This window comes from Lemur catta, chromosome 15, assembly GCF_020740605.2.
Source record: "Lemur catta isolate mLemCat1 chromosome 15, mLemCat1.pri, whole genome shotgun sequence".
NCBI classification, from domain to species: Eukaryota; Metazoa; Chordata; class Mammalia; order Primates; family Lemuridae; genus Lemur; species Lemur catta.
This window is the reverse complement of record NC_059142.1, coordinates 30,684,435-30,700,202: the sequence shown is the minus strand read 5'-3', so window position 1 is coordinate 30,700,202 and position 15,768 is coordinate 30,684,435. Positions and strand designations below refer to the sequence as shown.

The 15,768-nt window shown below is 43.0% G+C and overlaps 1 protein-coding gene across 3 annotated transcripts in view; it reads left to right on the top strand.

The window, feature by feature from the left end:
* HLF (HLF transcription factor, PAR bZIP family member) overlaps positions 1-14,548 on the top strand; it is a 54,991-nt gene extending 40,443 nt beyond the window's left edge. Inside the window, exons 3-4 of one of the 3 annotated variants that reach the window (XM_045525271.1) lie at positions 7,000-7,220; positions 12,174-14,548. In XM_045525271.1, coding sequence (XP_045381227.1) covers positions 7,000-7,220; positions 12,174-12,389 — 437 coding nt within the window. In that variant the 3' untranslated portion in view covers positions 12,390-14,548. Of the gene's footprint in view, positions 1-6,999; positions 7,221-11,615; positions 11,853-12,170 lie in introns of those variants that run through there. The other 2 variants (XM_045525270.1, XM_045525272.1) reach the window with 2 other exon arrangements.
* The last annotated feature ends 1,220 nt before the right edge of the window (positions 14,549-15,768 follow it).

Below are 15,768 nucleotides of genomic sequence, written 5' to 3'. Positions count from 1 at the left end.
CCCAATACAGACCTTGTTAGGACTTTTAGGGGCATTTCTTTTGGTCTTTTATTCACAAAGGGTCAAGTTTATAACATACAAGTGCCAGAATCAGAATTCAAACCTAATTCTGACTCACTCCCAGCTTGTTGGTCTGGTGGGTCCGCTGACCTTGGACTCACACATGGCGGGTTCAGGTGATTTAGGCTGACGTAGGCTGGCCTGTTCCATGTGTCCTTTATCCTCCAGCTGGTGAGACCAGCATGTCTATAGTGAAGACAAAATGCTACAAAGAGGCAGAAATCTCAGAGCCTCTTTAGTCCCAGCCTCGGAAGTGACACTGGCCACGTTCTGTTGGCCAGTGCAAGTCAGGAGGCCAGCCCAGACTGCAGGGGTTGGGACACAGACTCTGCCTGGACCTGCAAGTCACATGGAATAGGACATGGGTGGAAGGAAGGTTGAGACATTTGGCCATCACGCCATTAGTACTCTGCCTACTTGCTGGACGAAATAACAGGTTCCTGCCATCAGAATGGAAACTGGCTAATCTGGCCTCAGAGTCCAGGAAGTCCGTATCTTTAGGCTGTACTTGTGAGGTTTTTATTTAATCTCTGTACATATTGTGAGTGCTCTTTGTTGACCTTATTGTGTTACTATAGTCTCCTAAATTAACTGGCTCCTTGTAATATAAAGGGATTTTTCAGAGGCAGGAGTGGTTTGTAGCGAAGTAGATCATAAGCTCTGATGATGATTTCTTCTGAAAGCAGGGGATGCCAAGAGAGTAAAAGGTGTGATTTCAAACCCAAATTACAGCTGGGTGTCATGGCATGCGCCTGTAGTCCCAGCTACTCGGGAGGCAGAGGTGGGAGGATTGCTTGAGCTGTGGAGTTTGAGGCTGCAGTGAGCTATGATTGTGCTACTGCATTCCTACCTGGGGGACACAGCAAGACCTTGTCTTGTAAAAAAAAAAAAGTAAAAAAAAGAAGATGAAACAAACCCAAATTATGACGGTCTTGGGTCCAGGAGCTCATGACAAGCAAATAGACCCTAAACTGGTGACGGGGAGGAGGGGAGCAGTAGGCAGGCAGGAAAGATTTGGGAGCAGACTTTGAATCACAGGGAGTTTCACTCATCAGTTCTAAAGGAACTCCTTTGGCCAAAATAAAAGTCATTTTCTCTCCTCTCGGCCTTACTCAATGAAGGGTAATGTTTATCAGCTGCCTAATGCTCATCAGTGATAAATACTAGGACATTGTATCTGTTTTGACATTACTGCTGCAAATCTAACGTTGTGTTTATTTAACTGCCTGGATGGGGAGCACTCAGAAAGGTTGGAGGTGTTGCAATTAGCCTTGAGGATTATACATAAAACTATAATTTATTAATTTGATATAGTCATAAATTAAAAAGATAAACCATTGTCTTGAGAAGATAAGGACACATTGCTGCTGCTCCCATCCGTTGATGGCTGTTAGCTAATCATCCAGTTGAACATGAGCTGCTAAATTCTTGCTAAAGTATGTAAGAATAAGAAACATCCTATTTTCAGTCACAGCATTTGGAGATTTAGTCATGCCTAATCTGTGACAAATGTAGAGGCCAACTTTGGGTTTGAAGGTGACGTTTAATCTCTTTCCAGATTTCATTACACCCTTTGTTCCACCCTTTCCTCCAAAAACCCTGCTTGGTCCTTCTGGAAGTAACTTTCATCAAGATGCTTTTAGAAAGAAGAAAACAATGTTCCAGCAAACTGCAGAGTCTGCATGGTGGGTTTGATCTTGTCCACTCTGGATCTTTTAAATAAAGCCTTAGAGAAACCCTAAGCTCAGACTTAACAAATATAGGAGAAAACCACAGGATTATCTCAATAAATACTAAAAAGGCATTTGAGAAAATTTAATACGTTGTTTCTGATTAAAAAAAAAACTCTCAATACAATAGGGCTGGAAGGGTTGGTTTGTCAGACTGTATCTGCTAAGATTCTAGAACAAACCTTCATACTGAGGGGTGTGGAGAATTGCAAGCATTTTTCATTAAAGTCTGGGATAAACAACGATCACTAGTGTCACCCCCTTTTACTCCTCATTGTCTTGAAGAGCTTGCTAATGCAGTGAGGTTGAAAATTTAAAAAAAGATAATAGGAATTATAAACATTGAAAGGAAGCCACCCCTGTCTGTAGAGGCAGAAGGTAAGACTATTCGCCTAAAAACTAAGAGGAGTTAGAACTATTAGAACTAATAAGAGACTAAAGTGGCTGGATATGAACTCAGCATTTTAAAACCAGTAGCTTCCTATGTACCAGCACTAACCAGTTAGGAAATAGGACTTACACTACTAACAACTCTTGTAAAACATTTAAGGAATAAACTTAGCAAAAATGTGAAAGGCTAAGATGAACAAAACTATAAAACTCAACTGATAAATGTAAAAAAACCCAAACCCCTAAAAATAAAAATGGAGAGCATATGATGGGTATAGTCAATATTTTAAAAATAGTTGTCCTCACATTAACCTATGGCTTTCACACAATCCTAATTTAAAAATCCTAACAATAACTTTACATATAATTTAACGAGTATATTCTGAAACTTATCTAGAAGAGTATATATGTAAAGGTATCCAAGAAAATTTTCTAAAAAGAACAATTGGGGGGGAGCAGAGCCTGCCCTATCAAATACCAAACCTTACTAATATCATTATATTAAGACATTTGGAAAACATTAGGTAACATTCTTTGCTTACACTATACACTAAAATAAATTCCAGGTGACTCAAATTATAATATATACCAGTTATAGTTATATTAAAGTATAGATATACATATATATACACATATTTATGTATATATACATATGTGTGTGTGTATATATATACATATATATATATACAAAATATAATTTTGAGAAAAAGTATGAGAGAAGCCACAAAAGAGAAGATTTCAGTATATTACTATATTACAGTGTAAAATATCTTAATGGTGAAAAACTGTATGAACAAACTTAGAATACAAACAACTATATGAGCAAAAATATTTGTTATAGATAAAACATAAAGAGATTATATCCATAGTCTATAAAGAGTTCTTAAAAATGAATAAACAAAACCCACTTTAAAAGATATGAAAAGGTAGTATGCAGAGAAGAAGCAACTATCCAGTAAACATGTGAGATGTCCAGTGTCACTAGTAACCAGAAAAATGCAAATTAAAACAATAGTGATATTTGTGTATATTGGGTTGACAACATTTTAAAAATTAATATTTAATTGTGGGAAATATGTACTCGCATAAGTTTTGCTGCAAGTATAAATAGGTATGACATTTTTGGAGCACAGTTTGGCAGTACATTTAGAAATACAAAATGTACATGCCTAGCTGGGTGTGATGGCTCATGCCTGTAATCCTAGCACTCTGGGAGGCAGAGGCAGGAGGATCGCTTAAGGTCAAGAGTTTGAGACCAGCCTCAGCAAGAGTGAGACCCTGTCTCTACTAAAAGAAAAAATAGAAAAATTAGCTGGGGTGGTGGCACACACCTGTAGTCCCAGCTACTCAGGAGGCTGAGGCAGGAAGATCGCTTGAGCCCACGAGTTTGAGGTTACAGTGAGCTATGATGATGCCACTGCACTCTACCCAGGGCAACAGAGCAAGACTCTATTTCAAAAAAAACAAAAATGTACATGCCTTTTGTGTGAGCAGTCCCACTTCTAGAAATCTCTTCTACAAAAATACATACCTAAAAATTCATCAGCTGGGGAGTGATGCAATGAATTATTATATGTCCAAGCTATGGAATACCACTCACCCTTTAAAATGAACAAAGTAGTTCTATTTGTACTAACATTGGAAGCTGCATATGGTATGTTGATATACTGGAAAAGTAATTTAAGATACATGGGTAGTATAATTCCATTTGGGTTAAATCATTTATGTATGAAAACTGAGACATAACAGGTTCACGACAAGCAGTTAAGGGTGGTCACCTCTGGGGAGACCAGTGACAGGGACTGAGGCAAGAGGAGAGTAGTAAGAACCCGGACTTAGACTTTCTTGACACATTTCTGTACTCCTTGAGATTTCTTATATTCAAATTTTGAAAATCCACAAAAGATAGGAAAAAATACCTATTACCCAATGATACTATTGACATTTTGGAATAAAGGGGGAAAAAAATGAGTCCAGCAGAGTTAATTCAGTAGAAAATGTAGGTATATAAGACCGCACGAAGGTATGTGGGGGGAGAAGGGGCTGGCTTTGTTTCTGAGGTCCTTTGCTGTTTGATGCTCGGGAAGCCACGTAGCTTGTCTGTGGTCCCCTTAGGTTTTCTCCATTCTGCAGGTGGGGCTGACCTACTTCCATCGGGGGAACGGGCTAGAGAGAAAGAATGCCAAGAAAGGTTCCGCCTAAATGGGAAATGTTATTGTTGGAATGTCCATGAATGAATGTCGGAGTCCAGTGTCTCAGAGGGCCGCCGTTAAACGAGGAATACTCTTTGTAGAAGCTGAACTCTGAAGTAGGCACTGTGGTGGTGAGGAGTCGGGTGGGATAAAATAAATAAAACATGAAAGGCCATGTCACCAGTGTGGTAGAGGAGGGGTGTGTGCATGTGTGTCTGTGTGAGAGAGAGAAGCTTAGGGACATATATAAAACAATAAAGGAAAACATTTTAATGTAACATAATAAGCAGAATCCTGAAGTACTAAGGAGAAACTTGAAGTTTGAAGTAACTCGGAGCAATTAGATTTGGGAAGTGTGCAGAGATGCTTCCGAGGATACGAGGCGGTGCATATGCCTGTGTGGGGGTGGGGGATGGGTTGGGGGTTGTCGCGAAGGGGCATTGGGTAGCTTTGTTATCAAGTTCAAAGAGTTTCTAAAGGGAAAATAAAATTCCCATTTGACTCAGATGTGGTTCATTTTCTAAGGCAATGTCAAGAGGCGCAGGATCAAATCTAGCTTGACACCATCCAGTGCAGAACTCAGCAGTCTCTAGGAGCTGGAGCTGAGCTGCGGCTCGGCTAATGAGAAATCTCTGTCCGCTGCCAGCGCCTCAGGGCCCATCTCTTCCTCTTTGGCAGGCAGGATACAAAGAGAGCTCAAAGCAGCACAGGGGCCCAGAAGGTCACCCAGAGCATTCATTCTGCAAGCTCCCCACCAGGCCTTTCCAGAAGACAGACGAGCACGGTTTCACAGTTTTGCTAGAATCCGAGCCAACGGCTTCGTGCTTTGGCCTGGGGTAGCTTTTAATGAAACCTAAAGAATACTTCACACACAGCCCTACCATTGGCAGTGAGGAAGAGGAGGAGATGGGCCAAACACAGCTGAGCTGTATCCTCTCATTTATTTTCTGGGCGTGAAAGGAGCGATTGTAAAATTCAGATGAAACGAGAAGTTAAGATTCAGAGCTCCCAGCATAAACATTTGGGCCTGTTATTAAGTTCACTCTACCAGTAAGACACATTCAGACACACAATAAGCCTATTGTTCTGTTTGTGCATTTCAGTGGTTTGGCCCCTAGAACCCTCCAAATGGAAGTTAGGTTGGCTCCATTTTGTCCTTTATAGCTGCGGTCCCCAAGCCCCAGGCTGCAGACCGGTACAGGTCTGTGGCCTGTTAGGAACCAGGCCACACAGCAGGAGGTGAGTGGCAGGTGAGCAACCAAAGCCTCATCTGTATTTACAGCTGCTCCCCATCACTCGCATCACCGTCTGAGCTCCGCCTCCTGTCAGATCACCAGGTGCATTAGATTCTCACAGGAGCTCGAACCCCACTGTAAACTGCACGTGCGAGGGATCTAGGTTGCGGCTCCTTGTGAGAATCTAATGCCTGATGATCTGAGATGGAGCTGAGGCAGTGATGCTAGCACTGGGGAGTGGCTGCAAATACAGATTATCATTCGCAAAGACATTTGACTGCACAGAGACCATAATAAATCAATTGCTGCAGACTCATATCAAAACCCTATCAGTAAGTGGCAAGTGACAATGTAATAACAATAGAAACAAAGTACACAATAACTGCACTTGAATCATCCCAAAGCCATCTCCCCCCACTGGTCCATGTGAAAATTGTCTTCCATGAAACCGGTCCCTGGTGCCCAGAAGGTTGAGGACCGCTGTTTCATCATATGTTAAATATTTCTTGAACTGGTCGCCTTCTCTCCATCTCTACTGCCGCCGTTAATGAGTGCACAGTTTATCACAACAGCTTGGTATCTGATCTGTCCCCAGCTGTGCTCCCTGCAATCCATTCGTCACACTGTCAGAGTCTGCTTTCCAAACTCCAGCTGTTTGTCACTTCACAGCTCAGAGTCCCTCAGTGACATTTGAGGCCTTCTATCATGTCCCCACCGCCCACCTTCTTGGCTTACACCTCTGCCTGCTCTATATTATCTTCCAATTCCGTGCTACAGCTACCCAAGACTATTTGTGGTTCATCAAAAATGCAAACCTCTGTCTTGTCTTTGAGCCCAGAATACCTTTATTGCTAATTACTGTTTGTCTTAAGACACAGCTATGCCAAGTGTCACCTCTAGGAAGTGCTCCCTAACCGCCTCTGTGTTTCCCCACACCCTGGAGGCACATGAGGTTTACTTCCATCCCAGCATCTGCACGCTATCCTAACTGGCTAGTTAGTGGTCAGTCTGTCTCCCTCCTTCGCCTGAAAACACCTTAAAGGTAAAACTCATGTAGTTCTATGCATTGCATCTTGCAGAGTGCCTGGCACATAGTTGGTGCCCTGTGAATGTGTGATAGGAAAGAATGAATATATATCTTTGTTTCTCTCTCCCCAGTTTGTGAACATGTGTATGTGGTTCTTTGTTGTGCTTGGTAGGACATGAATCAAGTTATACTCAGCCCACTGTGTTCTCAGAAACATGGTGAGGATGATTAGATAAATGCTGTTAGGGTCATATATATAAGTGAGTTGAAGACTCTTGCCACTCATCCCACACAGCGTTATTTAAGTGGCTGCCCACTGGGTCTCCCTAGTGTGTTCCTGAATTAAAGCTCCTCTGTTGTTCCAGGTCAGCTGTTGCCAGCAAACCGCAATACACCGAGTCCCATCGATCCTGACACCATCCAGGTCCCGGTGGGTTATGAGCCAGACCCGGCAGATCTCGCCCTCTCCAGCATCCCTGGCCAGGAAATGTTTGACCCTCGTAAACGCAAGTTCTCCGAGGAAGAACTGAAGCCACAACCCATGATTAAGAAAGCTCGCAAAGTCTTCATCCCTGATGATCTGAAGGTAAATTGGAACTGGTAATCAGGCTTTGGGCAAATGGAGAGTGGGCTGGAGAAGGAAATTGAAAGGGTGACCCCGGGAAGAGCACAGAAGCTAATGCATGAAGCACTTGTGATTTCTGACCCTGTTCTTGGCATGTGACTTCTAGGCAAGTCGCTTCCTCTCTGGGTGTCTTCTGAAATATGCTTTTGTGTCTTGATACTGAACAGAAATAAGGAGAAGTAGTAAAATGTGGGAGTGATTTTAAGCCCATGAAGGAAGCAAACTTGCTACTGTCTGCAAGGAAACACACAAAAGCCTAATAAAATACAGTCAGAATCTTTCCAGATTGGAAAGAGAAAGAAAATTATTTGGAAAAGGGCATCTGGACTTCCAAGGGTTACCTTCCTTTTGGGAATTGGTTGATAATTAGCTGCTGCCATTTCCCTTTAGACTTCAGGGAATCACAGCCGGAGTCAGGACCTCCTCCAGATTGCAAACCTTGGATGACTGGGGTGGGGGTTTGTGAAGGAAGCTGGTGGGTTCACTGACTCTGTTTATATCACTTCATGTCTCAAGTAATGACCACTTGAGTATCTCAACAAAAGTTTAATTCTCAATTGGTTTTCTCCGCTATGTGGAAGGGACACATTATTTATAAAGGGAACTAGATTTACCTTGGGATGTCAAATATTAATACAACTTAAAATTAATCTGACACATGATACCTTAAAGTAGAATTTTTTCCAGAATTATGCCATGTCTTCAAAGATGAAAATAGAGCCATCTTTGGCTATTGCTTAGGACTTTTTGTGTTTATGGTTCTTTCCAATCACACAGACAATAGAGATATGATTAAATGTAGTCAAGGCATTGGAACCAGGTATTATTGGCCCTTTTCTAACATCTGACCCCCAATTCTCAAACCTAAGTATGGTTCCTGTGTAGAGACACTCCCTAGGTAGGGAAATGGGAGATGGAGACATTACCTGAACTGATTTAGACCAGTTCTCATGCATTTCCTATGTAGAAGGAGCTCCAAAGGCAGAAGTACCTGGCAGATTTAAATCACTGCTGTCATCCACATACCTGAGATTGCCTTAATTAATGTAGAATGGGAAAATGGCAGGGCTGAAAGGGACCTTAGAGATTCATTAGTCCAAAGTTATCGTCTTGGGGTTGAAGAAATGGAGAAGCAGAAAGGTAAACTAAGGTGAACTCTACCTGTTAGAAGAAGGCCTAGCCTGGCTCCCAGGTTGTTCAGCTTCCAGAAAGGTCATGGCAGCATGTCAGCCCTGAGAAGGGTTATAACAGGGGCCCTTTGGTGACAAATCAGTAGCTGTCACCGTGAGAATCAAAAAAGAAATATGCATGGTAAAAACACCAGAACATCTAAACTTGTCAAGGCGTTGTGGTTAGACTGAGATGAGCAAGAAAGTGGCACCATGGGTGCAGGTCCGGGGCAGTTAGGTACCTTCCTTCACTTGGTTGCTTTTCCTACTCTTGAGTTCTGAATGATCCAATTCTTTTTGTATTTTAGAGGCTCCTCTCTTAAACTAAACCAGGGAGCCTATTCAGTGTGGACTTCCTCTTCAGTGCAGGGTAGTTTGAAAGGATGTTGCTGAGCAGTAGATAGAACTTCCAGCCAGACCTTCACAGAGTCTCCACGTTTACCTGTTCAAAGCAAAGGGCAAGATTACTTAATAACCCAGGTAACCATGGCAACAAAGAGGCCACGCAAAAACCATCTGTGCTGGAACTATACATGATACTGCTGTCGTGGCCAGGCCTGCCCTTGTCACATGGTGGATGAGGAATGGGCAGGAACATTTCTCCTGCCGAGTGTCCTTGGATTTTTTTTTCAGTTGTAAGTGAAGGCTCAAGCCACAGACTGGGAGCTGGTGTGAAGCAGGAAGCAGAGCTGAACCATGTCTCTCCCTCTGGCTGAGCTAGGGGTGGGTGGGAGAGAAGGTGTCTGTGGCCCCCCGCATTGGACGAGCAAACCGATTCAATGAAATGGCCGCCACAAAGCATGGTCTTCCCTGCAGCTGCCGGAGCTTCCCCTCTAGAGCTGGTCCTTCAGGTTAGCGTGCATCCCCTGGGAGAGTTAGGGGATGGCATGCTGGGATTCCTAGCCAAAAACCAGTTTAACCACCTTGATTTCTTAATACTTTTAAGGGTCCATTCATTCACTCGACAATTATTTTTCAAATGCTAGTGTGTGCCAAGCCCTGTATCAGGGGCCGGGGCTACCAAGGTGAGCCAGTACCAACAGCCCTGGTGGAACTTGCAATCTGGTGAGAAAGAGGGAGGGTGGACCTGTCAGGAAGGGCAGGGCTGCGTGGGTGCTTGCTGGGTGGGGGTAACTGGGGAGCCAGATGGCATCAGCACCGGGGAGACAGAGGGCAAGGGGGCAGGGGGTGAAGGGCCAAATGTATCAGCCCTACTTGAGATGCTGTTTCCCCTGCCCCCAAGCATTCTGTGTGACAAAGGGAGCGAGGCTGGTTTTCCTAGTCCAGGGCACTCCTCCTGCCATCATCCCTGCCTTCTGCATCCTCTGCTGTACCCCTGTTCCCAGCTCCCCTCCCACCTGGGAGGTTTGTTTTGCGTTCCACACTTCTGCTGGCTCATCTGCATGTGTGGACAGGTGAGGCTAGGAAACAAAAGCACTTGAAAAGTGAGAAGAGCTCTAAGTAAGAGATGGAGAAATCAGTTGTTACCCTGAGGTCAGCTGGGACTCTCTGGTCCTTAAGACCTGGTTAGTATTGTCCCAGGCCACCTAGTCTGTGGCCTGTGGTGGGACCCCCAGTCCCTCCCCCACCACGTATGCACAGTTTCTCCAGTTTCCCAGGGGCGGGTTCTCATGTCCTTCTTCATCTCCTGGGCTCCTCTTCCCCTGTGTGCAGGTTCTAAGTCAGCCCCTCTTTGGCATGTTCTTGGATTCCACACTCCTGCGCACACTGATGCGTATAATAGATTTACTGACACTATGGAGGGAGGAAGTGGAATTGGGGCTTCCATCAAATTAACACTAACAACCTGCATCAGAACTGGAGGCTTCTCTGCTGTTGTTAATATGCCTTTGGGTCCCCTCACCTTTGACCTGACATCATTGACTCTCCTGGCTCCTCCCAGCCTCTCCCCTTCCTTCCGCTTCCCTGCTCCCTTTCAGAAGCACAAACAACAAATTCTACCAACAGCCTTCGCACGCTTGCCCAAGCTTGCTTATCCAAGTGTTCTTCAAAGGACAGCCTCCTCCCTTAGAAGAATTTTGAAACCAGCTATTATGAAGATCATTTTTTTTCACCCTGGTACACATTATGAAATGTACAGAAAGCTGGGGGTGCTTTATTTAAGATGACAGCACCAACTTGTGAAGGGCAGACAGGAGGTGCCTGCACACACTTTCTATCCCACACTGGCTGTCTCTCTGCAGGGCAAATGTCTGTTGAGAGTAATAGGCAGGTCTGGGGTGGACCACTGACCTTGGACCTTCCTTGCAGCCTTGGCCTCAATCCATGTGACTCCTCCAATGCCAGCTGCCCCTTAGAACCCTGGCAGGCGGTAAGGACTGGCCTCACCCACTTACTCTGGGTGGCATGTAACTGCAGGTATTAGGACTGAAGGATTTGCTGTAGCAAGTTGTTGAAAAAAAAAAAAAGGGAGTTGCCACATTCATTAGGTGGCACTGTCAATGAATTGGGAAGGTCTAAAACAAGACTCGTGTATCTCAGTCCTCCTGGGAAGCTTTTCCTCTCTGTTGGTCAGGGGCGGAAGGGATGGAGGAGAAAGGAAGGATTGCTTTCACAGTGACCACAGTGAAATACTGCTCAGGCTAATGAAAGCCTAGAGAACAGTTCAACAGGAAATTAGAGTGAATTATTTAAACGCTAGCCACCAATAGGAGTACCTTGATTAGTGGCTGGTTTGAAGGGTTTTTTTTTTTTTTAATTTGTATTTTTAATTACCAAAGTGTACATGGTATACTTTATTATATACCATTCTAATAGTTATATAGACTATTTATATAGTCTATATATAATATTATATAACATTCTAATAGTTCAGAAGGATATAAAATAAAAGGTGAGAGGTCCTACCTCTCTCCTTTCCCTCTCTCCTCCAATCCCTCTTTTAAACATGCCACTTTTATAGCTTGGTATAAATACTTATGGGCCTCTTTCTATGAATATATAATATTGTGATTTTTTAATTAGACTGGGATGAGACCATACATATTTATCTGCAAATTGCCATTGTTTCCACCCGCATCGTGGCATATCATGAACATCTTTGTGGTTCTGCTGGGTCCTTATTTTTAACAGCTACAGAGTATCCCTTTGTGTGACTGTATCGTAATGTAGTTATTAACTCTCCTACATATAATTAGTTTTTCCCATTTTTTTCTATTACAAACAGTGTTGCAGGAAACATTTTGTGCCCGTGTCTGTGTGCACCTGTATGAAGAAGACTGCTGTGCGATGCGATCCTAGAAGTAGAGTTGCCAGATCAGTAGTAATGCATTTAAACAGCTGATAGATTATTGCCAAATGGCCTTCCAAAAATATTGTACCAACTTACATCAGAAAAAAGCATATGAGTGCCCATAGAAGAAAAAGTTTCTTAAAATATAATTTTCAGCAAAAGTAGAAGAGAAAGTTGGAATGTATTTTAAGGAGTGGGGCGAGCCTCTTGCTTTCCTTCATTCAGCCTGTGGTCTCTGCCTTGTTGGGCACATACTCTGCTGAGCAGAGAGTAGGGACCTGCTGGGACGGGCCGGTCCTCGCGCCAGGAAGGAAGCCACGGCTCGTGGACCATTCTCTCTGACATGCAGAAGCTGTAAAGGAAGGATACGCAGTTAAGAAACCTAGGCTGGTGCCTCAGCACAACCCTGAAGGCTGCCAGCACCCTGGCTGACACTGGGCTTTGCTGACATCTAATATCTTGTTTCTTTTTCCTTCTGTAACTAATGAGCAGGATGACAAGTACTGGGCAAGGCGCAGAAAGAACAACATGGCGGCCAAGCGCTCCCGCGACGCCCGGCGGCTGAAGGAGAATCAGATTGCCATCCGGGCTTCGTTCCTTGAGAAGGAGAACTCGGCCCTCCGCCAGGAGGTGGCTGACTTGAGGAAGGAGCTGGGCAAATGCAAGAACATACTTGCCAAGTATGAGGCCAGGCATGGGCCCCTGTAGGATGGCATTTTTGTGGGCTGGCTTTTGAATAGATGGACAGTTTGTTTCCTGTCTGATAGCACCACACCCAAACCAACCTTTCTGACATCAGCACTTTACCAGAGGCATAAACACAACTGACTCCCATTTTGGTGTACATCTGTGTGTGTGCGCGTGTGTGTGTGTGTGTGTGTGTATGTGTGTGCTTGTGCTCATGTGTGTGGTCAGCAACATGTGTGTGTGTGCGTGCGTGTTCCTTTGCACTTGCCATTTTAAGATAGCCCTCTCATCGTCTTTTAGTTCCAAAAAAGAAAGGTGCCATGTTTTTACTAGACTTTGGAGCCCTCGCGTGGGGTTCCCGCCCTCACCCTTCTTCTCCACTCCTGCCCTTTCCGCGTTGCTCCGTGTTCGAGCTTACCTACTCCTCCAGGACTCTCTGCTCGGATTCACTAAGAAGGGCCCTGCTTACACAGTGGATCTCAGTTTTTAAGAGTACAAGCTCTTGTTTCTGTTTAATCTGTAAGTTACCATGCTAATAAGGTGCACAAACTAACTTAGCACTACACTGCAGCTCTCTTCCTTTATAGGTTGCTTTCTTCTTCTTTTCAGTTTTGGTGATAATTGTCTTCAAATTTAAAGTGCTGTTTAGATTTATTAGATCCCATATTTACTTACTGCTATCGACTAAGTTTCCTTTTCAATTCTACCAACCCCGGATATGAAAGAGTACTATTATAGAACACAGAGTGTGTTTTTGCACTGTCTATACCTAAAGCAATAATCCTATTGTACGCTAGAGCATGCTGCCTGAGTATTACTAGTGGACGTAGGATATTTTCCCTACCTAAGAATTTCACTGTCTTTTAAAAAACAAAGTTAAAGTAATGCATTTGAGCATGACCAGAACATCCCTAGGACAAGGAAGCAGAGGGAAACGGGAGGCCTAAGAATGAGGGGTTAATTTATCAGTACATGAGCCAAAAAATGCATCTTGGACTAGCCTTTGACATTGATATGTTTGGTTTTGTTGTCTCCCCTCTCCCACCCCCCCATCCCACCCCCACTTTTCTAGTTAACTTTTTCCATATCCCTCTTGATATTCAAAACAATTCAATTACTTAAGATTCAGTTTTCCCATTTTGTTGGTAATACATATATTTTTGTGAATTATACTTTGCTGTTTTTCAAAAAGCAGTTAATTAAGTTAAGTTGCTGTTTTTGTAAGACCCTTTCTCCTAGTGGTGTCATTTTTGAATGCCTCATAAATTAATGATTCTGGAGCTTATGTTTCTTATTCTCTGTTTGCTTTTGAACGTATGTGCTCTTATAAAGTGGACTTCTGAAAAATGAATGTAAAAGACACTGGTGTATCTCAGAAGGGGATGGTGTTGTCACAAACTGTGGTTTAATCCAATTAATTTAAATGTTTACTATAGACCAAAAGGAGAGATTATTAAATTGTTTAATGTTTATATACAGAGTAATTATAGGAAGTTCTTTTTTGTACAGTATTTTTCAGATATAAATACTGACAATGTATTTTGGAAGACATATATTATATATACAAAAGAAAAAAAGGAGAACTATTCCATGTTTTAAAATTATATAGCAAAGATATATATTCACCAATGTTGTACAGAGAAGCAGTGCTTGGGGGTTTTTGACGTGTTTAATATTTTAAGCCTATCACTGACACATCAGCATGTTTTCTGCTTTAAATTAAAATTTTATGACAGTATCGAAGTTTGCCATGACGCATCCTGCTCCGAAATACATAAGGAGCTCTCTCGTTTCTTATTAGGGCCTTCAGAAAGAAGTCAGCGAAAATCACCCAAAAGCACAAAATGGATTTTAGTCAAATATTTATTGGATGATACAGTGTTTTTTAGGAAAAGCATCTGCCACAAAAATGTTCACTTCAAAATTCTGAGTTCCTGGAATGGAGCGTCACTGCCAGTGCCCCAAACAGTTCTGTTCCGGTCTGGGGGCCCGTGCGTCCTACGCAGTGTGAGGTTGATGTCGGTGCTATGTGTGTGGTTCGTGATTCGATAGGCGTTTTGACTTTAAAGATGATTGTTCCTTTGTTTCATTAAGTTGTATAACGTCAAGAGATTCCGCTATTACCGCAAAGAGACATTTTGTGCTAGATTAAAATACCCTTTCCTCAATGGAATTTTCTAGTTTCCTGCCTCCAGAGTATCTAATTCTTTAATGAGCTGGTGGTGTCCTTGTCAATCCGTCAGCAGGGCTTCTCTCATAGCCTTGGGAAACTCGACCAGTAGGATATTCCTCCGAGGAATCCATTTTTTTTTTCCCAAGCTACAGACAATGACAGGAGATGGGAGAGTGCTAGAATTGAAATACATTGTTCAAGTGAATAACTCACAAAGTAAACAAACCCTTTGGCAATCTTAAGCAGAACCGAAGAAGAGATACTCAGTAAGAGACACAAGTGGACGTAGAGTTGGCCGTTTTGCAGGCAAAGAGGCTAATTGCAGAGTTGTTAAATGCCAGTAGTCATTAAAACAAAATCATCATATCTTTCCTTGGAGAAGTGTTGAAGGATTGTACCGTGGACCATCCAAAGTTATGGCAGTATCAAATGGTAGCTGAAAAAAAAAAAAACAACTATATTTGAGCACTGGTCTTTCTTGGAATTAGATGTTTATATCAAATGAGTATCACAAATGTTTTCTGCAGAAGAAATAAAAAGATCATAAAAAAACTTATTCTTTTGTGTGCCAGGAGAGGTTTCAGAAACCTACCTCGTCTTAAATATTTAAACACTTTGGAGTCTGTACAGGTGCCTTATATGTAGGTCATTCTCATGACACACACACGTGAACACTCAACTCCTGGACCAGCTGCCGGTGTGTCCAGGGATGTTAACTAGGAAATGAGGCAGATCTGCTCAGTGGAGTGGGAAGCTGTGGCCTGACTCGGAGTGACGTGGGTCAACCCAGGTCAAATGAGTGCCTGCAGACTGCAGCTATTATAAGAGTCCTATTGTCATTTTTCACCTTTTTATCCTAAGCATCTCCTAGAGATTAATTATTTGGCTATTAAAAAATGAATCCAAGTCATATCACGCTGACATCATTTAGACATGATTTGGAATGAGCAGCATAGGACACCCTGGTTGGGTCACATTGTTGTTTCTTTTGACTAGACTTGGCAAAGGCAAAAATTGACCAGCATCTCTTTCTGTGGGTACTACCTTGGAGAGGGAGGTAGGGGTTAGGAAGGGGATGATCCCTTCTTCCTCTTGAGAAAGTGGCCACTATGGACCATACAAAAGCCACAGTAGGTCAGATTGTGATAGGCCTTTTGTCTTCAAATACAACAGGCCTCCGTGGATCCCTCTCTCCAAACAGAAGGACCGTTTGTTTGAGGAGAGTGC